This window comes from Solenopsis invicta, chromosome 11 (genome assembly GCF_016802725.1).
Source record: "Solenopsis invicta isolate M01_SB chromosome 11, UNIL_Sinv_3.0, whole genome shotgun sequence".
Classification (NCBI taxonomy): Eukaryota; Metazoa; Arthropoda; class Insecta; order Hymenoptera; family Formicidae; genus Solenopsis; species Solenopsis invicta.
Window position 1 is genome coordinate 645,570 of NC_052674.1, and position 23,444 is coordinate 669,013.

At 34.2% G+C, this 23,444-nt stretch overlaps 3 protein-coding genes across 8 annotated transcripts in view; all 3 read right to left on the reverse strand.

Moving 5' to 3' along the window:
• Positions 1-435: 435 nt before the first annotated feature.
• Positions 436-1,386, reverse strand: LOC113004088. The gene has a single exon (XM_026136292.2). The coding sequence runs from the start codon at positions 967-969 to the stop codon at positions 634-636; it is 336 nt and encodes a 111-aa protein (XP_025992077.2). The 5' UTR covers positions 970-1,386; the 3' UTR covers positions 436-633.
• Positions 1,387-1,572: 186 nt separating this feature from the next.
• On the reverse strand, positions 1,573-19,100 carry LOC105198819 (putative aminopeptidase W07G4.4). 2 transcript variants are annotated; one of them, XM_026136300.2, is made up of 9 exons: positions 18,948-19,100; positions 18,316-18,604; positions 13,511-13,792; positions 10,409-10,517; positions 5,250-5,397; positions 3,569-3,915; positions 2,818-3,096; positions 2,092-2,331; positions 1,573-1,996 (listed from the first exon to the last, which is right to left on the reverse strand). In XM_026136300.2, exons 2-9 carry the CDS (start codon positions 18,330-18,332, stop codon positions 1,847-1,849), a joined length of 1,572 nt encoding a protein of 523 aa, XP_025992085.1. In that variant the 5' UTR covers positions 18,333-18,604; positions 18,948-19,100; the 3' UTR covers positions 1,573-1,846. The 2 variants fall into 2 exon arrangements, with proteins under 2 accessions (XP_025992085.1, XP_025992086.1); XM_026136301.2 differs by having other exon boundaries at positions 18,941-19,034.
• Positions 19,101-19,928: 828 nt separating this feature from the next.
• Positions 19,929-23,444, reverse strand: part of LOC105198779 (sodium-coupled monocarboxylate transporter 2) — a 29,228-nt gene continuing 25,712 nt past the window's right edge. For 4 of the 5 annotated variants that reach the window (XM_026136298.2, XM_039455100.1, XM_039455101.1 and 1 more), the window contains one exon: positions 21,508-22,672. In XM_026136298.2, the coding sequence (XP_025992083.2) occupies positions 21,508-22,672 (1,165 nt within the window). Of the gene's footprint in view, positions 22,673-23,444 lie in introns of all 5 variants that reach the window. The other variant, XM_039455099.1, reaches the window with a different exon arrangement.

Here is a 23,444-nt window from a genome sequence, read left to right on the forward strand (position 1 = left end):
GAAATTCATTATAATATGCAAAAATAATGTGAAACAATTGTAAATAATTATGTAGCTTTATGTTAAAAAACGATGGGTATTAAAAATACTATAAAATACATTTCTATGTAAAAATCGATATATTTACATACATAAAGATTAGTGTATAAATGTATCAATTTATATGTTTACTAACATATAAATATAATGTTTATATATAGTTATATAACTATGTGTTTAAAACGTAACCATTCTTTGATAAAGGAAAACCGATTTATCATCTGAAGATACATTATTAACTTGAGGTACACTAGATATATCTGAATACATCGAATACATCAAAACTTACTGACTATCGATATCAAGTATTTACCAGTTTGTTCGATACAATTGCATGTTTTAAAAACAATTATATTTTTTTCAATAAATGAAGTATAAAGAAAGATAGAAAAACAATTTTTATGCGCAATATATTTTTTATTCTCAAATGTATACATTATATAAAAAAATATAGTGCTACAAAATAAATAAAACTGTAATAAAACTGACTTGGATCGATGGCGAGATTAACGGCTTGCCATACAGAAATGGTTCTCATAAATCTTCATATCACATGAATATCTCGTAGCTTGACGTATTGTCAGGCACGCGGGTTCAATTCGTTTCTTTGGACATTTGTGGTTGACACATTGCTCCCTGGTACATCGTTTCTGAATTAGGTGAACAGGGTTGACACAGCGATGCAAGTTGGGCAGGTGAATAGCATTGTGCTTGATGATCGCAGGACTTGGTATCTGAATAAGTGGGACATTTAACTATCGGTGGACAAGGCATTCCATGGGGATCACAGGAAACTTTGCAGGGCGGGCAGGGCGGGCAGGGCGATATACAGATGGGCTTGCAGTCGAGTTCGCAAACGTACTGCATTTCGTAAGGAAGATCATTTCGCAGTGTCAGACATTTTCCTTGGATCAGATAGCAGTAGGACATAGCTAAAACAGGATTGCCGCTGTACGGGATGCAATGAGGCAGAGGTAGATGTCCGTATAAATCGATGTGCGTGTACTTTAAAGGGGTACAGCTACAAACTCCATGCTGCAATCGATACGAAATTGGTCAGGAAGAGAAAGAAAGGGAATGAGAGAGAGAGAGAGAGAGAGAGAGAGAGAGAGAGAGAGAGAGAGAGCGCAAATAAACGAGTCTTTAAACGTATCGTGGATAATGGAAAAGCTTTTTAACCCGTAATTAATGTCTCCTTATGATGCCTACATTAACTCGAGCATTCATAAAAGATTCATTGTATTTGTGAAGAATAGATAATCTTTATCGACAGATATGAAATGAGTAAAAATTTTAATGTTTGAAAATATCTGTAAATAATGGATCATTTATTTGTATATTTATTTGCAATATAATTTTAAAGAAATTTTATCTATTAAATTAGAATCTATTTTATTTATTTAGAAAGAAAATGAGGATTATTAAATAAGTAAATAATAAATTTTATTCTTTGTATCGTTAAAATATGGAAATTGAAGATGGATTGAAAATGAAAATTATTTTTATTTTTATTTTTTATGTTAAAAAGATATCTTAGAAATTTGTCGCTCCTAAAATTCTATCGCTCTAGGCACGTAGTCTATTGGTAAATCCGCCGACCCTGTACATAGTAACCGTTTATGTTCCAAGTAAATCCACGCTGGACAATTTATGGAAACTCTGAGGATCAAGGATTTATGAAAATGATTAATTATTATTTGCATTTCTGGTTAATAAAGTTCTTTACGCGAGTTATGAATATTAATTATTTTGGGTATGTATATATTATAACAATGAATATATAAAATATAGACAGTTGGCGTTTATATCACGAATCTTTGATCTCTAGTTTATCAAAAAGGAATGCTTTGGCTAATGCTAAAATCGGCGAGCCAGTTGGTTGTGCGGGAAGGTCACCAGCACTGCTGGCTACATCCAAGTGACAATACTTTAACGGCTTCTCGGACTCAATACCATGCTAAAAGTAATATTGTAAAAGTAATTATGAAACAATAATGTAATGCTGGAAGCACTTAAAATTTAGAAACTTAAATAACAAATAATATAATATACCTTGTCCAATCCGGAAGCCTTAATTAGAAAAGCGGCTGGTCCTTGATGACCTCGTGGAGTTTTGGAGCTAGGTTGATTTAGTGCTTGAAGAATATCATCGCCTTCCGCACGTCCTTGATGAGTGAGAAAGTCTTCCCTACGTATTCGCGATATTTCGAATGGATCGCCAATAACTTCGCCAGAAGCTTGAAGCTTATCTGCATTACTGGCTAGTCTTGCCACAGCATTATCCATCGCAATCTATAATAATGAATATAATGTAAGTTTTAAATTTTCGAAAATATAGATAGATGATAAACTGTCTTATCAGAACAACAAAGTAACTAGAGGATGAATTATGGTTAATGTCTACGAGCAATTTTGATAAGAAAGTTCTATCACGCGTCACTCCCGGGATTCAATGTAATATAGGAAAACCGCACGCTGCATCCAGATCGTTTATAACCCTGTCCAATTACGCTTTCGTCAATGAATCAACAAACACGTAACTGTCCGTATTCATTTCTGCCAGTTCGCACTTAGATTTTAACGTCTACAACCAAGGTTTGTTATTAATACGCGCAATGGTATTTAGAGCACAACGGGTTATTTGCTCTCTTTGTTCAAGGTACGTTACATCGTTATTCGAGTAATAGGACTTTTAGAAGCAGCTACACAGTGTTGTCTTAACGTCCGCTAAAATGCGGTTAAAAACATAACGAGCAAGTGTGATTTCATAATACTTACGGAGTATCCCTTACCCGCAGTTAATACTGCGTGACCCGTTAGCGTAGCTATAGTGAAGAGGTGTGGATTCACGGAACATAGAGCCATCTCTTTGAGATAATACAGAGCATCGGCCATAGCCATCCTACCCTCGGCATCTGTGTTGCCCACACGTACCCTCGCACCCGATTTTGCGGTGATCACTTCATCGCTGACGTAAGAGTTCTCGCCTATGCTGTTTCTTACAACGCACAAAGCGACGACGACCTTTACCGTTGGTGGTTGCAATAAATTCACTACCTACGATATTGAATATAACGATATAATTTTATTTTGACGTATGAAATTATTTGTGCGATTAAAATTTTTTTAAATCGTATCACCTTGTTACTTAAATTCTCTCTCGATTTAGCAAAAATAAATGTGTCAAAAATGATTGATATTTGTAAAAAATTTTTCTGTGGATTATAAAATGCATCGGAGAAATAGTAATAGGCTCACTGTGGAGAGGGAGAGAGAGAGAGAGAGAGAGAGAGAGAGAGAGAGAGCGTGCATCGAAACCATTAATGTGCTATAAGGCGAGGCATAAGGAATAGAATTACGGTTTCGCGTACAATGATCATTTCAAGAATCTACCAGCTCGTATATATATATATATATATATACGCGCAGGAAACTTATTAAAACGCCATGCTATTAATAGAAGTGAGGTGAAACGCGATCGTTCCAGCATGACGTATAATGCCATGCACGACGATATATTACACGGCACCTGCATGAATCCGGCACAGGCGGCCGCGCCGCATTTGTCCCTCGACATGCCAGCCATGATGCCCTGGCACTTGATGTCGGCGCCACCAGTATCGTAAGTGACACCCTTCCCCACGATCATGATCGTCTCCAAGACGCAGACAGGCGGCTCGTAGGTCAAAAATATAATTCTGCCGGCGTGACGTGGTATTACCGAGGCGGCGCGATTTACACAGGCGAATAGCGGGTACTCCTGAAGTAGCGTATCCTGATCGGATATCACTTGCATCGTGATATTCGATCCGCTAAACAGCTCTGCCAGATATTCCTCCACTCTCGGGGGCGCCATTCTTTCAGGATCTGCACCACCTAATTTGACATAAAGTAAGAGCGCCACTGGATAGATGTAGATTGAATATGAAGTGTATATTGTAAAAAGAATTTTCATTTTCTTTTTAAATAACTAGTTACAAGATACTAAGTTCAACAAAGGCAGAACTTTGCGATATGTAATACCTGCAATTGCCATTTTTAATTTAACAAAAGTCGATTTTTTTTTTTAAGTTGATCACTTGCCTAACGCATTTTTAAGTTTTATTTATTAATAAATAATTTTGATCACACATGTATATACACACAATTTTTAGTTGTGAATAATGTGAATAATTTGCATCTGTTTTAATATATCGAAATATAAAATTAAAGTACTGAACTGAATAGATTGAACTCTCTTTTTTTTATAAAGAACATGTTTCAACCAATTATTTTAAATAAATACGGTATTTTCATCAATAATTATTTTCACTGTTTGACAAGCTCAGTGCAAGGTTGTTATTTGTGTTTTGTTATCCTTGTTTTATCGAGTATAATGAATAATATGCACAAAAATACTGTCGTCAATATTGCAATTAATATTCGATAAACTTTAAAATATTACTGTAATATGAATTGAAATAAATATATTTTGCAATAAGTCGTATAAAAAATTACAATATTTTTTCAATCTATCTTGCTTAGTACTCATTGAAAAATGCTCGCTTTACTTATTATTTATCCTTCGCTCTGGCACATGCGAATGATTCACACTCGAATGAACCTGCGGCAACGGCCAGGTCATCAAAGTTTACTTTACGAAATTGCGTTATCCATTTTCTTCGTTTTGCTTTACAGACAAGCGAATAGTATACGTATTCTATATCAAACTAGTTGAGCGGGAATGAAAGTTTGTGTATAAAAGCCATATAGTTGATAAAGCGTAAATGCTACGATAAAGGATAAATCCTTGAAACGCTAAAGCAAATATCACAGAAACGCCAATTGTTATTAACTGCCAGAGGGAATGAGTCTTTCCTTTTACGTTGTTCACGAGGCGTAACATTAAAAATGAAAACTTAAACTCTCCAAATCGCCGGCTACTTAAACTTTAAACTCAATAATTCCCGAGGGCTATTTCGACTGAACTTGAACCAGAACGCGAAGAGCGGCGAGTTGTGCTCGATTAACCGGGAGCCAAAAGACCTTTCTCGGACAAGTAGGAGGCCGCGGGCAATTTTCCCCACCAAAACTTATTTCTCCTGCGAAAAGCGGAAATTCGCGACGAAAGCCCGAGCTTCTCCTCTTCTTTCACGCGGACGGGAAAACCTGTTTTACTTACTCGATAAAGTACCACGAATCATGTGCGCCTGGAACGGAACAGGCCTTACCTATGTCCCTTGCGACGTATCTGCCACTCTCGAGCGCCGAGGCGAGTTTCACGATGCCCTGAAGCTTCTTACTGCAAATCGGACTCCACACTCCGAGTTGACATGCCTTGTAGCATCGATCCGGACATATCTCACGCACTTCTAAAGGCTGTAAAAATATAAAAACCCCACTTGAACATCCATAAATCATTGAGTCGTATAGGTTAACGGTATACGGTAAACAAAAATGCGTAACAAGAACAATTTTATTCGCTTGTTTTACTATATTGCTTAAATAATACAACTCTCATTTCTCTTTAGAAAACTCATATATCTTATTTTTTTGTACAAGGTCTAATGAAGAGAGAGAGAGAGAGAGAGAGAGAGAGAGAGAGAGAGAGAGAGAGAGAGAAGTTTATTCGCCCACACAATGTTAAGCACGCTAATCTTCTTATCGAATGAGCACTTTTTATAGATAATGAAGCAGAGGCTTTTAACTCTTATGGATTTACATAATTCGGTTGGTAGATATTTTAGTTCATTTATACATTCGGTAAATGCCAACTTTAATTATCTTTGCTCTAAAAATTTTAATATATTTTCTCTTTTTTTTAAATGTTTCAAATGCAATATACATGCGTTTAATCATTTAATTGTGAATCGCGCATAAAATTTCAAAAAAAATTCTAAAAATTTGAGAAAATATTTTTCCAATTTTTATATGCAATAAAACTGGGAACATATCGGAATAGTTATTTTTTTACATGATTTTGCGTGTGTGTATTTTATATTTGAACGATATATACATATAACGTTTAAATTTTTTCCAACAAAACGATTCTCTACCATCTGACACGTGCGCGGCTCGTTTTATCGTAAGCGACGTTTTGCGTTGTCACTGGCGCGTGTTCATGCAACTTGCGAGCGAGCGGAAAGAATTGAAAAAGTCGAAAAATTGTTGGCTACGAGAGAAGCGAGACGGGGAGAGAGAGAGAGAGAGAGAGAGAGAGAGAGAGAGAGAGAGAGACGCGAGGTTAGCGACGACGCGGTGTTCCGATTACGCGGCACAGAAATTCCGAGGGTACTTCCTGGTATTTGGAAAACGATGCCCCGCATTTGCGTCGGATAGAAGGAACAAGCGACGCAGGAGAAAGAGGGTCAGAAGAGGGAACTGGGATCAAGAAAGAAGCGTATGAGCTCGGTGCCGACGCTCCAGTCTCCAGTGCCGCGGGCTGAGAGCGGTCGGTGAGGCGACAGGAGATGAGGGAAGGCCCGAGTATTTCGCTAATTAGGTCGCCTCGCCGGCCGCCAGGATTCAGGAACGCCAAGCATTTGCTACTCTTGATAGGGCAGAGCACTCGGCTTATCCCCTGTGTCCTCCTAACCCCTCGCTACATCCCGCTGCTGCCCACAAACAAGCCCCAACCGACTGCTCCTCTCTTGGTGGTCCGAACTTAGAATTTTGGTCCTTGAACTTACGCGACAAGAATGTCCGTTATGTATGTGCGACGAATTACGAGAACATTCACCATTAGATAAAGTTTGCCGCGCCTAAGTTCCGAAAGAAGTAATGAAAGCTAAAAAGTTTAAACGTAACAATTCGATATCATGCTAACGAAGCGAGAATGAAAGATTTTTAAGATGAAAATTAGCTATGTAATATTATATTAAATTAAATTATTGTTCAGTATTTGCCGTTCGATCGATTAATAATTCGCGTCGATGAAAAATATGAAATGGTACCTTGTAAAATATTTCTTTTTTTAAATGTCATTTTGTGCTTATTAAATATATTTATATTTTCTTATATCTGACTGAAGAAAATGCATTTAAGCAAAAAGAAATGTAAACAAAAGTACAAGTGAATCACCGGTCTTATCAAAATTAAAAATTACTTCTATTTTTAAATTCAATTTTTTGCCATATGTTAATTTTTTTAGTACTATTTGTCTTCTAAATCTAGAATTTTTTATTCGTTTTGTCTATGATTTAAAATTTGAGAGAGCAATTCCTAGTTCCGTATTATCATATAGCCTACGCTGATCACAAGCGTAAAGCTCTTCTTTTTTTTTCAATTCCCTTTATTTTATCGACTTAAGATTATCGCTCTTTCTTTAATTTTTGACAAATATTTTGTCTTTACTTCAACAACCGTTTTTATATTTTATGACGAAATCAGTAGTATATTAATGTTGCGTTATTGGACATTGCAATTTAACAAAAAATAATTCTAGCGTAAAAATTACAATAATTGCACAAAGTATCACTTCTTACATCTTTAAGATATTGTTTCACTTTGTACAAAAGGGCAGTTATAAGTTTGCTTTAATTGTCATTATTGCAAAGAAAATCATTTGGAATACACACAAAAAAAAATGAATTCTTAATTCACATATATTTTTATTCTTGAATGCTTTTTGTTTTCATTCAAGTGTGAAATGCTCTCTTCAATTACAATTCAATTACTATTCACTCGCATCTAATAAATATATCTGTGATTACATTATTTGAAAGCTATTTATTCTTGGATTAAATATTACATATTTAAAAGTGCGCTCGACTTATACTCGAAGCTCACTTGTTTCGCGTTCACGGGCAACAGTGCATGATAACCCAGTGGATCTCAGTATCAAGCGAGATGATTCACTCTCTGTTCGAAATTAAGTTTGGTTTATTACTAGTAAAAATAATGCAGTTGGCAGAAGTAAAAATTACTGGCGTTGCGTTTCGTTTCTTTCATCAGTAAACCAGTAGATGATCCCAAATAGTCCGAAATGTCATAAAGATTTTCAGGTTTAAAATTACAGATATTTCAACGTTACCGTAAGCTTGTAGTAACATTGTAGAAATCTTTTGTAACTTCTATATAATATTACAATGTTTCAATGTAAAGCATGTAAAATGTGTTTAAAAAATAACTGATTAAAGTTAAAAATTTAATCATTTAAAATTAACTAACAATAAGTTAAATTAAAAGTTATTAATTTTATTATTGAACATTTAATTTTTTAATTACCTAATCTTGTAAATGAGTTACGATAGTTTGTAACGCGATGCGATGCAAGAAGATATCTAAGATATACCTAAAAGTCTTTGAGGTAGTCTCGCGCAGCGAGAAACTTTGCTTAACCAAGGCGCGCGTGCACGCCGTTTCTGTTAAAGTCCCACTCGGGTCGTTGACCGCAAACGGTCTTTTCACGCACGTGCGCCTGCTGAAGGGACCGTATGCGGTCAATGACTCGAGTGGAGCTTTAACAGAGATGGCGCGCATGTGCGCCTCGAACTTTGAGTACACACAAGCGGATCTGCCGCAGCGAATCTGCTACCTACAAACAACATGAGTGAAAAATGTGCAATGAATCCGTCGCAGCAGATCCGCTTTGAAAAAAAATTATCTTAATACAAGCATATTTAATTAAGTTAAACGGGCGCAATTCTATTCTTTAAATAAAGTAAAATTTCTTTTCAATTAAGAATATCTTTTCGCTTTGTTTTAAGAATAATTTATTCTTAATCAAAGATTATGTATTTTTGGCGCTATGCTAAGCTTTTATTTAGCAAATTTATTGGAAGATCTCTCTTTCAATGACTCTTTCCAATTGCTTAACAAACGCTTAATTGTCGAATGTACATGGCGTGGTCGATTGCGCCATTCGCGCGGGTAAAGCGATTATTATAGGTTTCGCAAATCAATCGAGCCGCGTATTCTTGTACCGGATAACTTCCGACTTGGAAGTTCGCATAATAACGCGGATACTATCGTTCGACCGTAATTAACCGCGGCGCGGCGCGGCGGCGCTGAGGTTAATGAACAATGGAGCTTGCAATCGAGTTGTGCAACCCGATATCCTCCGTAAGACACGCTGCACACTTATCGATCAAGCACAGTCCGTGCCGGAGTCTGTTGGTGGCAGGTGTTGTTTGATGATCGTGTTGACCGTACTCTTTGTCGTCGGTATCTGTCATCGAGCTATATCGTTTATTCAAGACGTTGAACGAGCTTGTTTATCGAAACGTCCATATAGTCTTATTCTCGACCGATGTCGTATATTAGAGCTGTATCGTGCTTCGCAGCTGTCACATACATTCGCATCCAAGAAAAATAAATTTTGAAAAGTCGGATACGGTTACGACCTGCCAGCACGTACAGAGTCATTCTAATCCGTTTGTATTTGATGTATGGTTTACGACACTTGTATCAATCGTGAAACACAAATGTTTGCAAATTATTTGTTTATACTATATATCCTAGTTTCTCATAATTATTAAATAATGAATATCCTGGCAAAGTTCATAGTAATTACCCGTTCGCGAGTGGAGTCTTATTAGAATGATTGGACATTAATGAAGCGAAATTAATTTTGTTTCCATAAAATATCGTGGATTAGTTGAATAGCATCGCGCGGCCCGCATATTATGTAGTCATTAGTTATGGATTAAGATCACAGTAGCAATTTAGTTTAGAGGCGACGTAGACGGATTTACTAGAGTTAGAGTATGGTGAGCAACTTGGAGGCAGCCAATCAGACCGCAGCGCACCAAACTCGGCTGAAACACGGAGATGAATTCCTTCCAGATACAACTACAGGTTTCCTACTCTGCCAATGTAGATGCGCACAAAGCTGTGTTGTATCTGTTTGATTGGTTTAAACGGCTCTCGTATAACCACAACTGTACCAACTATCTGCGAAATGCTTTAACTGGATATATTGGCACAATTGAGTAACATTCGCTTATCGATTTTCTCTATTTTAACCGGCGCGATTTTCCGATTTCTCCTTTTAAATTCTAATATTTCAATAACAATTAATGCCGATTGACTTAACTTTTCAATATTTATAATAGCATTTATTATAGATGGAAAATCTGTAATTGCTATTTTCACACAATTGAATTAAATCATATTAAATAAGTAGCTCTTTTCTTAAACGTTTCCATTCAAACGTTGAAATATATGTTTAATAATGCGTGTAACGATAGATCATATTATAAATTTTTATGCATATTTATACGCAGTCATAAATTTTATTTTATCAACAATATTTGATATTATTTAATATTTCGTTCCCTTAGGTGTGAAAAGTATTAAAAAAATATAATATAATAATATGATCTACTTATTATAATATTATTTTGTCACGTTAGTATTATGATGAATAATTTATCGTAATAAAACTCACCACGTAAAGAGCCTCCAGAGCACCAAGAAGTGTAACTAACTCAACGTTTTCGAAACGGTCATCCGGTAGTAATACCAATAAAGGACATTTCACGCCAGCTTTCAAAGCCCTGATAAATGCCAAAAAAATCAAAATCAGTTAAATTATTATCTTAATGTACTAATATTCTATTATATGATAAACTTTGAAGTACGATTAATTTGATATTTAAATTTCTTGTCTTCTCCAAAATTATTATACAGCTATATAAGATAAACTCTACGTGCGTGTGTATGTGACGTAATAATTTTTTCTCATTTGTTACAAGACAATCTTATTATTCCTTAAAAAGGAGGATCAACGGCCTAAACGGTCGAGAAGCTCTCCCATTGGCAGATAAGAATCAATAAAAGATGAAGGGATACGGTAGAGATAAAATTTGAAGGTAGAAAGATGTCCGTTCACATGTACAGACTCGAAGAGAAACTGAGCAATTACAGTGCGAACACATCGTCAATGTAATCGTCAGTGGACTTATTCTAATCTATGCAACGATATTGCTACCATAAAACCCGTAGGGATACTACATTTCAAGGAACGAACGTCCATGCAAAAAGTAGAAGAGAAATGAGTTCTCTAGGGAAAGGTGCGGTTCTCATTGAGTATCCTGAAACACGAATGGCCATTCTCGTTCCCTTCGTGTCCAATTTTCGTCTTGTCGAGTGTAATACAAACGTAGCCGCGTAACCGAAGGTGCTTCTCATTCTTGCGAATCACGAACTATTAATCTATTCCCGAAGTATATCGCTATCGTGTTTAAACTTCGTTACCTTCCCGATGCGTGCGACGTCTCGCACTTGATAATTTCGAGAAACTGTTGTTATATCGCGGTTCTCAAATCTCTCGTTCTATTCTCGATTCAACAAAGCACTTCTGATTTGTGTTTGGTATTAATGTCGCGTAGACCATACATTATTTCAAAATCTCAAAAGGATTGCAAATACCGCATTGCTCAGGTGTGTAACGAAGTGTAGTAGCAAGAAATATTGGTAATAATTAAAATGCACATACACATAGAGAATACTAGGTAAATAAAATTTGTACATTGCAACCAACAGTTTCCTCTGGAGAATATTATTTGCACGAGGAGAAAAATAAATTGCAAGTGTAAGTAAATTGTACTTTCAAATAATTATACAGACTACGAAGCTAGCATCCAAGAGTTTATGAGCTTTATGCAAAACTTATGTAGTTATATCGCATTTACATAAATGTACAATAAACAATTTTTATTAAATTTATAAATATTTAGTCAAGTTTTTAAAATAATCTTTTTATCACTTTTTATATATATTTTTTTTATTTTGTCGTTTATTGCTTATATTATTAATAATATACTTTAACCCCTTTTTGAAATTGAAATATTTTTGTGATACAATGATAACAGTGTGATATATATCTTGTTTATTAGCCGCTTTTAATATTATATACAATGTTGGACGAATCATCCATCTACTCTTTTTAAAATAAATTATTTTTAAAAAGCATTCTAAAAACTTTGATAAATAAATCGAATACACTCTATCGAATGTTGGTATTTTCAACTTCCGGTTCCGAAAGTCCACAAATGGACTATCTGAATATTGCATTTTTTTAAATATAACATGTACTTCTTATTGCAGATTTCGATTACACAAAAAGAAGAAACTTTTGTCTTTATATTTTTTTTAATGCCTCCATTAACCTTAAAATGATATATTAAAAGTAAATGTAAAAAAATAAACTTGAAAAGTTAATGGAGGTATAAAAAAAAAAAAAAGAAAGTTTGAAACGAAAGTTTCTTACTTTTCTCTGTTTAATCCGTAATGAAAAGAACCATGTTCCTTTCATTTTAAAAGAAATGTACGAATGGGATACTCTGTACAGGTATTAAATCGCGACTAAATTCGAAAAAAAAAATACTTGTCATTAAGATCAAAGCATTGCGATATTGATACGCGTTACGATATACGATTTCCAATTTTTTTCACCTAGTCGTGGAACGTTCTCCATGCCAATCTTCCGTTAACGTCACTACTGTCCGCGTGAAAAAAACAGTTGCACCAAACGGACAGGAATTTCATTTTTCAATCGAATTTCGGGACGGGCAGGCGTATGGCTCGTGCGGAATTTCGTTCGCGCATCATTGCGTTTCCCCTATGCAGCTATTGGAGTACACAAAACTCTGACAATCGTTCGTGGTTCGTTTCATTGCAAGACCACCGTGTCGCTATAGTGAACGAACACTCGGCATGCGGGTGCGAAGATGTTTGAAATTGTAAACATCAATCAAGAGCCTTTGATTAATTATTCCGGCACTGATTTCGATTAATTGTAACGAGCTTGAAAGAAATGCGGCGATTTTTTCGAATATATGCAAATTGCCGGCACAAGAACGCAGATATAACGTCGTTCCTGAGTATGCTGGCTAAATCCAATTATACCCGGACAATGAAAAACACTGGAATTCGCCCGCTTCAATTGTGGAATTTAGTAAAGTGTCCCTTATATAGTTGAAGAATGCTTATTAGAAATACCAGAGAGATTAAAAATATTGTTCAACTATTAGTGATTATTGTTAAAGGATCAAAAGATGAAACAAAATATTTTGCCTTCTGCAATAAATTATTATTTTACTATAATAATAAATTGCGATTCTTATTTCGATCAAAGCGCAATGATGCTATCAATTTTCTACAAAGTAGAATCCATCTCTAGCAAAATACACATAAACAAATTTGTTCTCAACAAGATTTATCTCAGCAAATTTTTCTGTAGTATTAAATAATTAGAGTAGCAAAATTTTATATCTTTCATCTCTAATACAACGATTTTGCTGTAACAGCAAAATTCATTTTTTATATACGTATGTATTTAGATAAATATTATTGATTATATATATTGCTTATTTAATATATTTTTATATAAAATCTCATAAAAATACATTTAAAAGTCGATGAGACATGTATATGTATATACTGTATATACATATATGAGACAATTTTGTTCCTGCGACACTTGCATTAAAAAAAAAAGGCTACAAAAAGAGAAAGAAAAGCGTGTGGGATCACACAAAAGAATTACCGTTTTATTCCCTTCGTGGCTGCCTCTGCGAAACTTCGCACATCGTGATAATCCATGTTAAGCGGACCCGTTGGGCTGTAAATGAGCCTTTTTGCTAGCAAATTGATGGGCAAAACCGCGCCGATCACGCCCAGTGCGGCATCGATCTGGGCCGCCGCGTAGAGAACGGTTTTGAAGGGTTCCGGCTCGTTGGATCCAGGGGTACTTCCTGACACCAGAATAATGCCATCGTAATCGCCGCTGCAGATATTCGTTTCAATTTTCAGCTGACATGGCATCCATCTGAAATGAATCATTATACATGTTATTGAACGTCTCACTAATTATTAGTAAATCTGATTAGACAAAAGCAAGATAATTACTCGTTAACGAAAACACGACATTGAAATCAACATAATTAAACGAAATCCAAATTAGCAGAGAGGAAAATAAAGATCTTCATCAAAAAAGAAAACAAGATAAAGAAAGATTCAATCAATATGATTAATCTATTAGCCGAATTATTTATTTGCTAAAATTGTGATCTGTTGGATTTTTTGAACGCTGATATTAATATGTTCGTATTAGATTACATAGAAAAAAGTAAGTGCTTTAATTCCATACGCTTTAATTCCATTTTTTAATATAAATGTATAAATTAAAAAGATACAGTAAAAAAAAATATATTAATCTAAATAAGAATGCATATATATATATATATATATATATATATATATATATATATATATATATTGTTAATATAATGCAAATGTATTCTATGTGGAAGGTGCCATCGATTATAATCTTGTGCGCTCCTAAAAGTATATATCAATAATTAATACATTTGTGCATGCTATTTTTATTTGGTTTTTCAAATAATGATGTTACTTGAAAAAAGAAATTTTTTTTCAAATTATTAAAATTGTCAAAATTGTCACCGTACTCGTATTATTTCTGTAATTATATTTAAAACTTTGCGTCCATTTAATAAAATTGTTTCCAAAATCTCACAATGCGAATCACGATCGGCAGATGTAAAATTTTCATATTTTTATTTCGGTATATTCTACAGCGTTTATGAGATCGCGTTTGATTCTCACTGAGAATATTTATTTCGTTTTTTCATATTTATAGTTTTTTTCCTATTCTTTTTTACAGTAAGAATAAAAGAGAGTGGATTGAATATTTGCATTTGAAAAGAAATAATTATGTAACGCTTTATGGTGAATGTGTTTTAATATATCTAACGCCTATGTACGGCAAAAAGTGCTGAAAGCAAAAAATTGTACCAAATAAAAAAAAGGAAAGTATGATATACTTTTATAAGATTGAATTTTTAAATATAGACAGTAAACCGGAGCTAAATAAATTTTTTTTATTTTGTTTTTATCAGTTGTATGGTTAAAAATAAAAATCGTTTATTAAATGAACTATCGTGCGAAAGCATTATATTAATATTTTTTAAATTCAATTCAATTTAATTTATTTGATAATACATGTGACATGTTGTTGGAAGGTAAATGTGTATGAGTATCATGCTGTATAAATAATCTGTAAAAAATAACATTTTTATCAGTGACGGTGGCTATAAATTCTGTTATCTTTAGCTTTTGCGTTATCACAAAATTAAAGATATGTCACTAAATATGCAGTTTTGGAGAATAAAATGTTTTAGGAGCGCACAACTGTTAGATAAGATTATAATCGATGGCACCTTCCACGTGAAATGCATTTGCATTATATTAAAACAATATCTTTATAGCATCGTTTTCGAAGAAATTCATCGTTGTTAAATTGCTTTGATATAAATACTAAAAATTTATTATTGTTAAAATAATATTTATAATATGTGGATAATATTTATACGACATGAGCAAAAAATGATTAAATACATTTCATGTTTTTATCTTGTTTTTATTCTATTTATATATGGATATATGTTTGAACGAACGTGCAGCACAGAGATGAGTAAAAAATTAAAGATAATATAATTGTGAAATGTGCTCGTTGATATGTAAACGTTCATATCCCAGGCACATAAGAAAGTCTATACAAATATGGCTGTATATAAAAAGACCACATAAACTTCTTTCCATAATACTACAAAGGTCCTTTTTACGCAAGAGGAAAGAAAATATTAGAGAAGCAGATGTGCACGTATACTTATAGGAAATGTGCATGAAATGCACGAAAATATCGAAGATAATTCCGAAAAATGATGCGAGCCAGTCGTTATGAAAACATTCAGTTTTTATGATCATCTAACGATAACATCATCTTTTCCAAGTATTTTGTATTGTATCGATGCAACAAAATTATCAAGATTAGAGATAAAAAAATATTTCTGCTGGCTATGCTATCTGCAATGATGGTGAAGTATTTTGTTAATTTAAAGATTAAATTTAATCTAGTTTATATCACAATTGAAACATGTACACTTTAATTAGCAAATGTTTTTTGCTCGTATATCTTTGATCGAATTTATCAAGCGTGAACATGTATAGGGTGTAAGTGAATAAGTGTCAAATATTATAAGAATGTATTCCCATCGATCAAACATTTAAAAAAGTTTCATGTAAACATGGATTTAGAAACGCTTAGTTTCTGAGACAGGAGGAATTTCATTGTTAAACAATGGATTATCTTGAAAACGAATAGCAGTTAATATATTCATTTTAACTTACGTAGTTTTTTTTCTATTTGTATGTCACTTTTGCAACGATGCAGTTGATATATTTATTTTAACTTATGTAGGAGTTTTCCATATTTTTTCGCATATCACGTTCTAGCGTTAACAGGTTTTTCCGCTCGTGAAATCAACCCGGTCAATGCTGACTAGTCACAATTCGCGCACAATAACGTTGAATTCTATGGAAGATAATAAATTTCAAGAGTACATATGATATCACGTACGCGGTAAATCGAGCATCGATCGATCGCGGACATAATCCAACGGACAATAATGCTTCTCCGCACTCTCGTGAACGCGCGTGTATATATCACGCGGTGATAATGAAGTCTTTGTAGATCTATGGTCAATGCTGCCATTAGGTGTTTCGATGGGCTAGCTTCGTACGGTTTATGCATGATGCGTAAATAATTTACCACTACATTTATCTGCATCTAGGGTCCGCCAAAACTAACTGATTTCAAAATTAGAAAAATCATCAAAGGCTTGATCTTTACAAATTATAATGATCGCTGTTTTATGCGGCGCATGAGATTTTGATTAATAATATAATCTTACTATTAATAATATTTTTATCATTACAGAAAAATTATTATTGATATTAGAAAAATAAAACTAGCAAAAAATCAATAGTTCACGAGATATTTTATGCTTTATTTTGACATATATTTTGCAAATCAATTCATTTTTTAAATAGTCCATTATTTAACAATAAAATTTCTCCTATCTCAGAAACCAAGTGTTTGTAAATCCATGTTTATTTTAAACTTTTTTAAATGTTTAATCGATAGGAATATATCCTTGGAATCATTTACACCCTGTACACGTTCTTTATGCTTTATGGATTCGATCAAAGATATTCGAACAAAAGTTTGCTAATATAAATTAAGGTATTTAAATAAATGCTTGAAGGAGAGAATATGTCTTAATGTTGATTTCAAAGTTAATCAAAAATATATTTGTTTATTTATTAGTGTTTTTATTAATTTTTGAAAATATTGAATTTTTATAAATAATATAAGATAAGGCTTCGAGAAAAATAATTAAATTTGAGAATTGAGTAAACTTCAGATAAGTAATTTTCGAATTTACTTATTATTTATAAAGCCAACAGATGTATACTGAATAATATCAAAAGAAACACTATCGAGTCTTGCATATTCGAAATGGAGAAAGAGTTAAAAATTTCTTTGTGGAAACTGCTGTATTATGTGTATTGGACTTTGATATCGACTTATCTTAGCTGCTGATGAATGAAACTAACTTCTATCAAGTGCATGCACAGTATGCAATCAATCAAGAGCGTGTTTTAAGCTGCGAACTAATGGTGCCGGAAACTTTATAGCTTTGAAACAGTTGGGCACCACTGGGTCTCGTGTAACAGTGCGAAACGAACCGGCATTGGTTCAGAGAAATTCGCATTTCTCATGAGTTCGCGCGAATCCGCAAGCAAATATATTCACGTCACATTTTCGACGTAGACTACCTAATTATTCACCAAGAATCTACAATTTACAACAAAGTTACGAATTACCTGCTAATTATAGTGCACAATTCACTGCATCTCGTAATGACGATAACTTGGGGACAATAATTCGATATAGTGCTTGATATCTACAACGATCAATACTACGAGATGGAAAATAACAACAGTTATTTTCGTTTTTAAAGTACAGTAGAAAATTGGAGATACGACAGAAATTTGGAGCACTAAGATATAAACTCGAGTCTTTGTGGAAAAAGGTAAAACCTTTTAAAGTACGAATTTGCATTTATATAGCATTGAAATGCATATAAAAATCTTTTATATGCGGGCATTTAATTTTATGTGAGATGTAACTCTATATTTCATTCTTTAAGTCTGTCGAAGCGCAACGTACATCGTATATTCTTACTTATCCTGCTCTATTATATATATATATATATATATATATATATATATATATATATATATATATATATAAAGAAATGATGACTGACGGTCACGATCAGATCCAAATCATTTACGCGCGCCATGATCATGGCCACAAGGGCACAAGCGCTGGACTATCATAGTCCGTTCAAAGATCATTTGTGTGCAATGTTGATAAATAGCGCGTATCTACCGGCGCGTCGTTGGAGCTTTCCGTACATTTACCTCGATTCCACCGCCATGATGCACCGCGCCCACGCTGCTCTCCTAAAGGTACTCCGTGTGAGATAGCGTACGGAAATGTATTCGCGTATTATCTTCTGCACGACCGTACTAAACGCGAGACTCGTGCGCTCCTCGATGACCGATGAAAATAGGTGCGCGGCCGGCTGTTTCGCGTGTTCTACGCGATCTTCCTGACGTACTGTCAAAATGGAGGTCTCGTGGTCTGATCGAACGCCTCGAAAAAGCGAAGAGCGCAGGATCGAAGCCGTATTCGCGGCACGCTTCAAACCTAAAATTTGATAATGTTCACTATTACAGCACTGAAAATAGTTAAGAAAATAGAGAGTAGGGGAAGGAAAGGCAAATAAACTATGTCACGTATGTACATACAAGCGAATTTTTTTTAATTAGATTAATCGTATTTTGCGCAAATGTAGCTTTTAAAAAATTGCATTTGTGCATAATGCGATTCATCAGTTGATGAATTAAACAGTTCGCCTTATATTTGATAGAAAAAAGATAAAAAAAAAGGATAAAGCTATATATATATATATATATATAGAGAGAGAGAGAGAGAGAGAGAGAGAGGAGGCGAGGAGAATAGAAGAGCGATAAGAGCAGGAACTTTATACTGTTATTGCTCGGTGGGCTAGCGATATTATCGTCTCCCGCACGTTGATATTTGCGAGCGGCCAACTCGAGAACGCGCGCAATACTAAAGCCTGCGTTTTCGCGAATATAACCAACCGTCTTGCTGCTACTTCACCACTACTACAGAGTCACTCTGTCAAGGTAGGATGTATACTGGTGATACTACTACCGTTAAATCACCGCAACGTTGCCAGCGTTCCTGGCCTGCACCGGATCACCTCGAACTTGAATTTCCAGTCTTGTAGATATGCAATGTCGACGGTCAAATGACCGTGTGACGGTGTATCTGTGGAACGTATACTACGCTTATCTGTGTGCGTGTGATTTCCTTGTAATTTTTATTCTATTTATTTATGCAATTCTATCTATTATGTTATATGCAAACAATTATTTTGCACGACAGCTATCTCATTAGATTACATTATTAACAACAAAATGAGACAAATGATTCTTATTTTCATTGAAAAAATTGTATTTCGCGAGTGAACAATTAAAATAACATTTATATTTTAACTTTTATTACGCATTTAATTGCGTTGCTACATCTATTGGACAATTGTCGTCTACAAATCTGCGAACATTTAGACTACACGGAAAGAACGGTTTTGCTGAAGTGCCCAAAAATTTAGCTGGATATAGATCTGAAAATAATTTTGTTGGGCCATCAAAATAATTCCGTAGGATAATGAAATTAGTTGCTGAAATGTCAAAACTTTTTGCAGCCTTGCTCATCACATTTGACGGCCTGTATAATTATTTAGATGGCCCAACAAAATTATTTTCAGATCTGTATCCAGCTAAATTTTTGAACACTAGTAAAACCGTTCTTTCCGTGTAGACATTAATAATTTGAATATATTTGTTAAACAAAGCACATTAATTTTCGTCGAAAATCATATTTATGATTATTATTTGTTCGAAAAAGAGGTTGTCTCGAGGATCACAAATAACTATAAAACGGATAAAAATTAATAAAGTTTATTATTTAAATAATAAATATGTAGACACAATGACACAAATAAAATCAACGATCACAGTCGCTGAATTGGCATTATCTTCATTACATATGTATGTCGAACATTCATAACATTCTACTTATAAAATAACTCACACAATGTCTCAAGTCTTCAAGTACAAAAATAAACTTGAATATCAAAATTTGCTAGATAGATTTAAAAACAACAACCTATATGCGAATTACACTCATATGTACATGTATCAGATATACGCAACTTTCTACACAAAATATAATATTACTTATTACTATAAAAAATGCTATGGAAACTCGTTTAAGATTTACAATAACACAATATCTAAATCTTAAACGAATTTGGAACTTTCCATATGTTAAAGGAACCCTCGCATATGACTACTGTTTTGCAACTATCTTTACTAAAAATAATACAAAGATATATACTATGCAGAACATCGATTCGAATTAGTGAATCTCATACGAAGATATAAAATGCTAACGTATCTCTCTTTGTAAGAAGATTACGCTGCTTCTTTATTTAATTTTTTTAGAATTGACGCAAGTTGCTATCAATCATTATTTTCACGATATGAAAGAAAATGTTTATATTATTTATCGTATTTATAATTCAGTAGATTCATAAAATATAAAAGTACAACTTGTGAAAAAATATTAATTTAATATGAACAAGTACGTGAAAACAATCCGAAAATATTTTTCAACAATTTTAATTTATTTTTGATTGATTTTTTTCTTACGAAATTATTTTTGAGAGATTTTCTGTTATATTGTTAAGATATACGGAGATTTAAGATTAAGAGATAAATAAGAGGAGATAAATAAGAGTCAAGAAAATAATCCTTATATTAGAACATAATTAAAGAAGAAACGTAATGTAAATACATTAAAACACATATTTGAACCATACAATCGAAATATCATAGCAACAAAAGCAAAAAGATTGCTTTATCGGTCGGTGATTTAATCATTAAGTTTTCGTCATCTATAATCAAATAACAAAACTATGTATTTACATTTTTGATTAATCTAAATACTTCTTTTTACTATATAATTTTTACTATATAGTAATTAACCGATTTCTACTTGTATGCACTCTTCACTCAGATGCAGAAATCATTCATTGCAAGCAGTGACGTGAATTTCATTCAGTAAAAGCGTGTGTACTTGATAATCTTCCTTAGTAAATCGTGTTCATGTCTAAATGCAGCTTACAACGTCACGCGTGTCTCGTAGTTAACTCTAATTGGCACGCAAGTTAAAAGTTTTCACGAATTGCGTCTCTGAATTGCCTTCATTTGAGCGATATTTTGAGCTATAGCCCGAACACTGTAATCGAGGGAAACTTTGCTTATGCATAATTACATTTCACGCGCACAGGTCACAAACTCATGTTCGGATAATAAAATTTGGCACTAACATATACACAAGTGTTCGCTTGCCGAGTTGATCACAGTATATCCCTACTCTCGCGAGTGTCGAGATTTTCGATTCAATAACGATATTTGCGAATATTGCACGAAGAGCATTTGCAAACTTGCAATGTAATATTATAATTTAGTATGCTTGCCGATTTCATTGGTTACGTCAAGGGAAGCGCTCTTCAACGCGTTTAATTTTTCCACGTATCCATCATCCAAGTGTACTCTTCTCCTATCATCGGTGCATCCTTGAGGAGAAGTTGCCTTTTCAACACTATCAGGAATAGACATCACCGAGGAAAGAGTAGCATTCGTAGAGTCCGTTTCATTTTTACTTGCAAGACTAGTATTGCCGGCGTAAAGCCTCTGCTTTCCGGGAAATAATCCCGCTATCTTTCGTGCCATAGGATGCAGCAAGTGCTCCTGGTACTTGTCAGCTTCGGCATCAGCCGTAATTAAACTCACGATGATACCAACGCCGACCGTCGTTACGCTACCAATAAGAGCGTAATACATATAGGTGATCCCATAAAGAACATTTAAAGGATTAGACGATTTATCGGTCACGTCGACGATAGCAGCAGACGACAGGGTATCGTTTTCTTGAATCGTCATCCAGCTAGAAACGTTCGGTGTAGAATACTCTAGACTAATTGGTTTGGTGACGAATGAGGAAAACGTCTCGTTGTGGCAATTGTCTGCCGACAGAGGTAGCATGTCGATCACGGTGCCCAGACTGAGATGACCGAAGGTGATCCACATTGTCGTTACGTGACTAAAAATCATACCAGCGGCGGCACCTTTCCAATTGGCACAAGGTATCAACATGGCGAGGAGGAATACGCCGAGAAGAGGTCCAGACGTCGCCGACGTCATCAGCATAGAAGATTCTATTACGCCAGACAGCATAGCTACCAAAAAACTAATGCCGATTATTAGCAAGCCGTAGATAACGCCGATTATTTTGATTGCGTAAAGCTGATGCTTGTCTTTCAGATCACTCATCGCGGGTATGTGACTCAGGAAATCCTCGAAAGTCACTGTCGCAAGAGAATTGAGATTCGATACCGCCAAAGTCAAGGCGCTGTTGAAGAGAGTTGCCATGACCAGACCAAGCATTCCGGGTACATTGGAGAATTTATCTTCGATGTAGAACGGTACAATCTCGTCGATCTTGGAAATATAACCCAGACTGAGTGGATCGCAGTCAGCATAATTGGCAAAAATCACCATTCCAACGATCCACGATAACGAGAACAAAACCATTATTATAGGCATATTGGCCATCATCGTCCTGAAAACAAAAATATTTCTTCGTTAAAAAAATCGGAGACTGAAATATTAAATTGACACGATAATGCTAAGTCTGAGATAGCAATGCTACTAAAATAGATTGGCAGGTACAAAGGTCGTTTATGTTATTATGCAAACGCATGACACAATTCTTGAAAAAATCAATATTATGTAATTATTTCCGTTCATGGTTGGCAAACTGGTTTGCAAATTCTTTAATAACTTTTTTCTCCTTTCTTATAATACACAATAGGTTTTTATCTTCGCATTATGATCTCGATACGCGATCAATGATTACGATGAATTTTGTATTTGTACTACCTAACTACAGCAATACTTTACTTGGTTTACACCAAGTGTAATTGTTTAACAATGCAACGACTTGTAACAGTAAACTATTGTAACCGAGTGACGTCAAACCAAATGTTAGCAGAAATCCAATGAATTTTGTTTGAATACAATATGCATACATATCACATCTATCGAACGTAGTATTATAAATTTATAGTTAACACACACATTCGCATATACTGTATTGTTTCTATAATTATTGGAAATTACATTCTAAATTGTTTTACATTATTTTAATGTAGCAAGAGATTGATAATTTTATTCAAAAAGACTTATTTATTTTAAGTTTAACTATTCTATTTTTATTAAGTATGTGACTTTTATTAAGTGTGTGTAGTACTAGACACATATTTAACATTCGTTGCTTAAAACGGTTTACGTGCAAGCACATAAGGATAATGTATGCATATATATGCGGAATA

Excerpts from the sequence above, each read along its gene's own strand:
- LOC113004088 (XM_026136292.2), bottom strand. The coding sequence starts at position 969 with ATGTCCTACTGCTATCTGATCCAAGGAAAATGTCTGACACTGCGAAAT.
- LOC105198819 (XM_026136300.2), bottom strand. Across the intron at positions 5,398-10,408 it reads CTCTGGAGGCTCTTTACGTG|CCTTTAGAAGTGCGTGAGAT; the intron begins GTGAGTTTTATT and ends ATATTTTTACAG. Across the intron at positions 3,916-5,249 it reads ATACGTCGCAAGGGACATAG|GTGGTGCAGATCCTGAAAGA; the intron begins GTAAGGCCTGTT and ends ATGTCAAATTAG.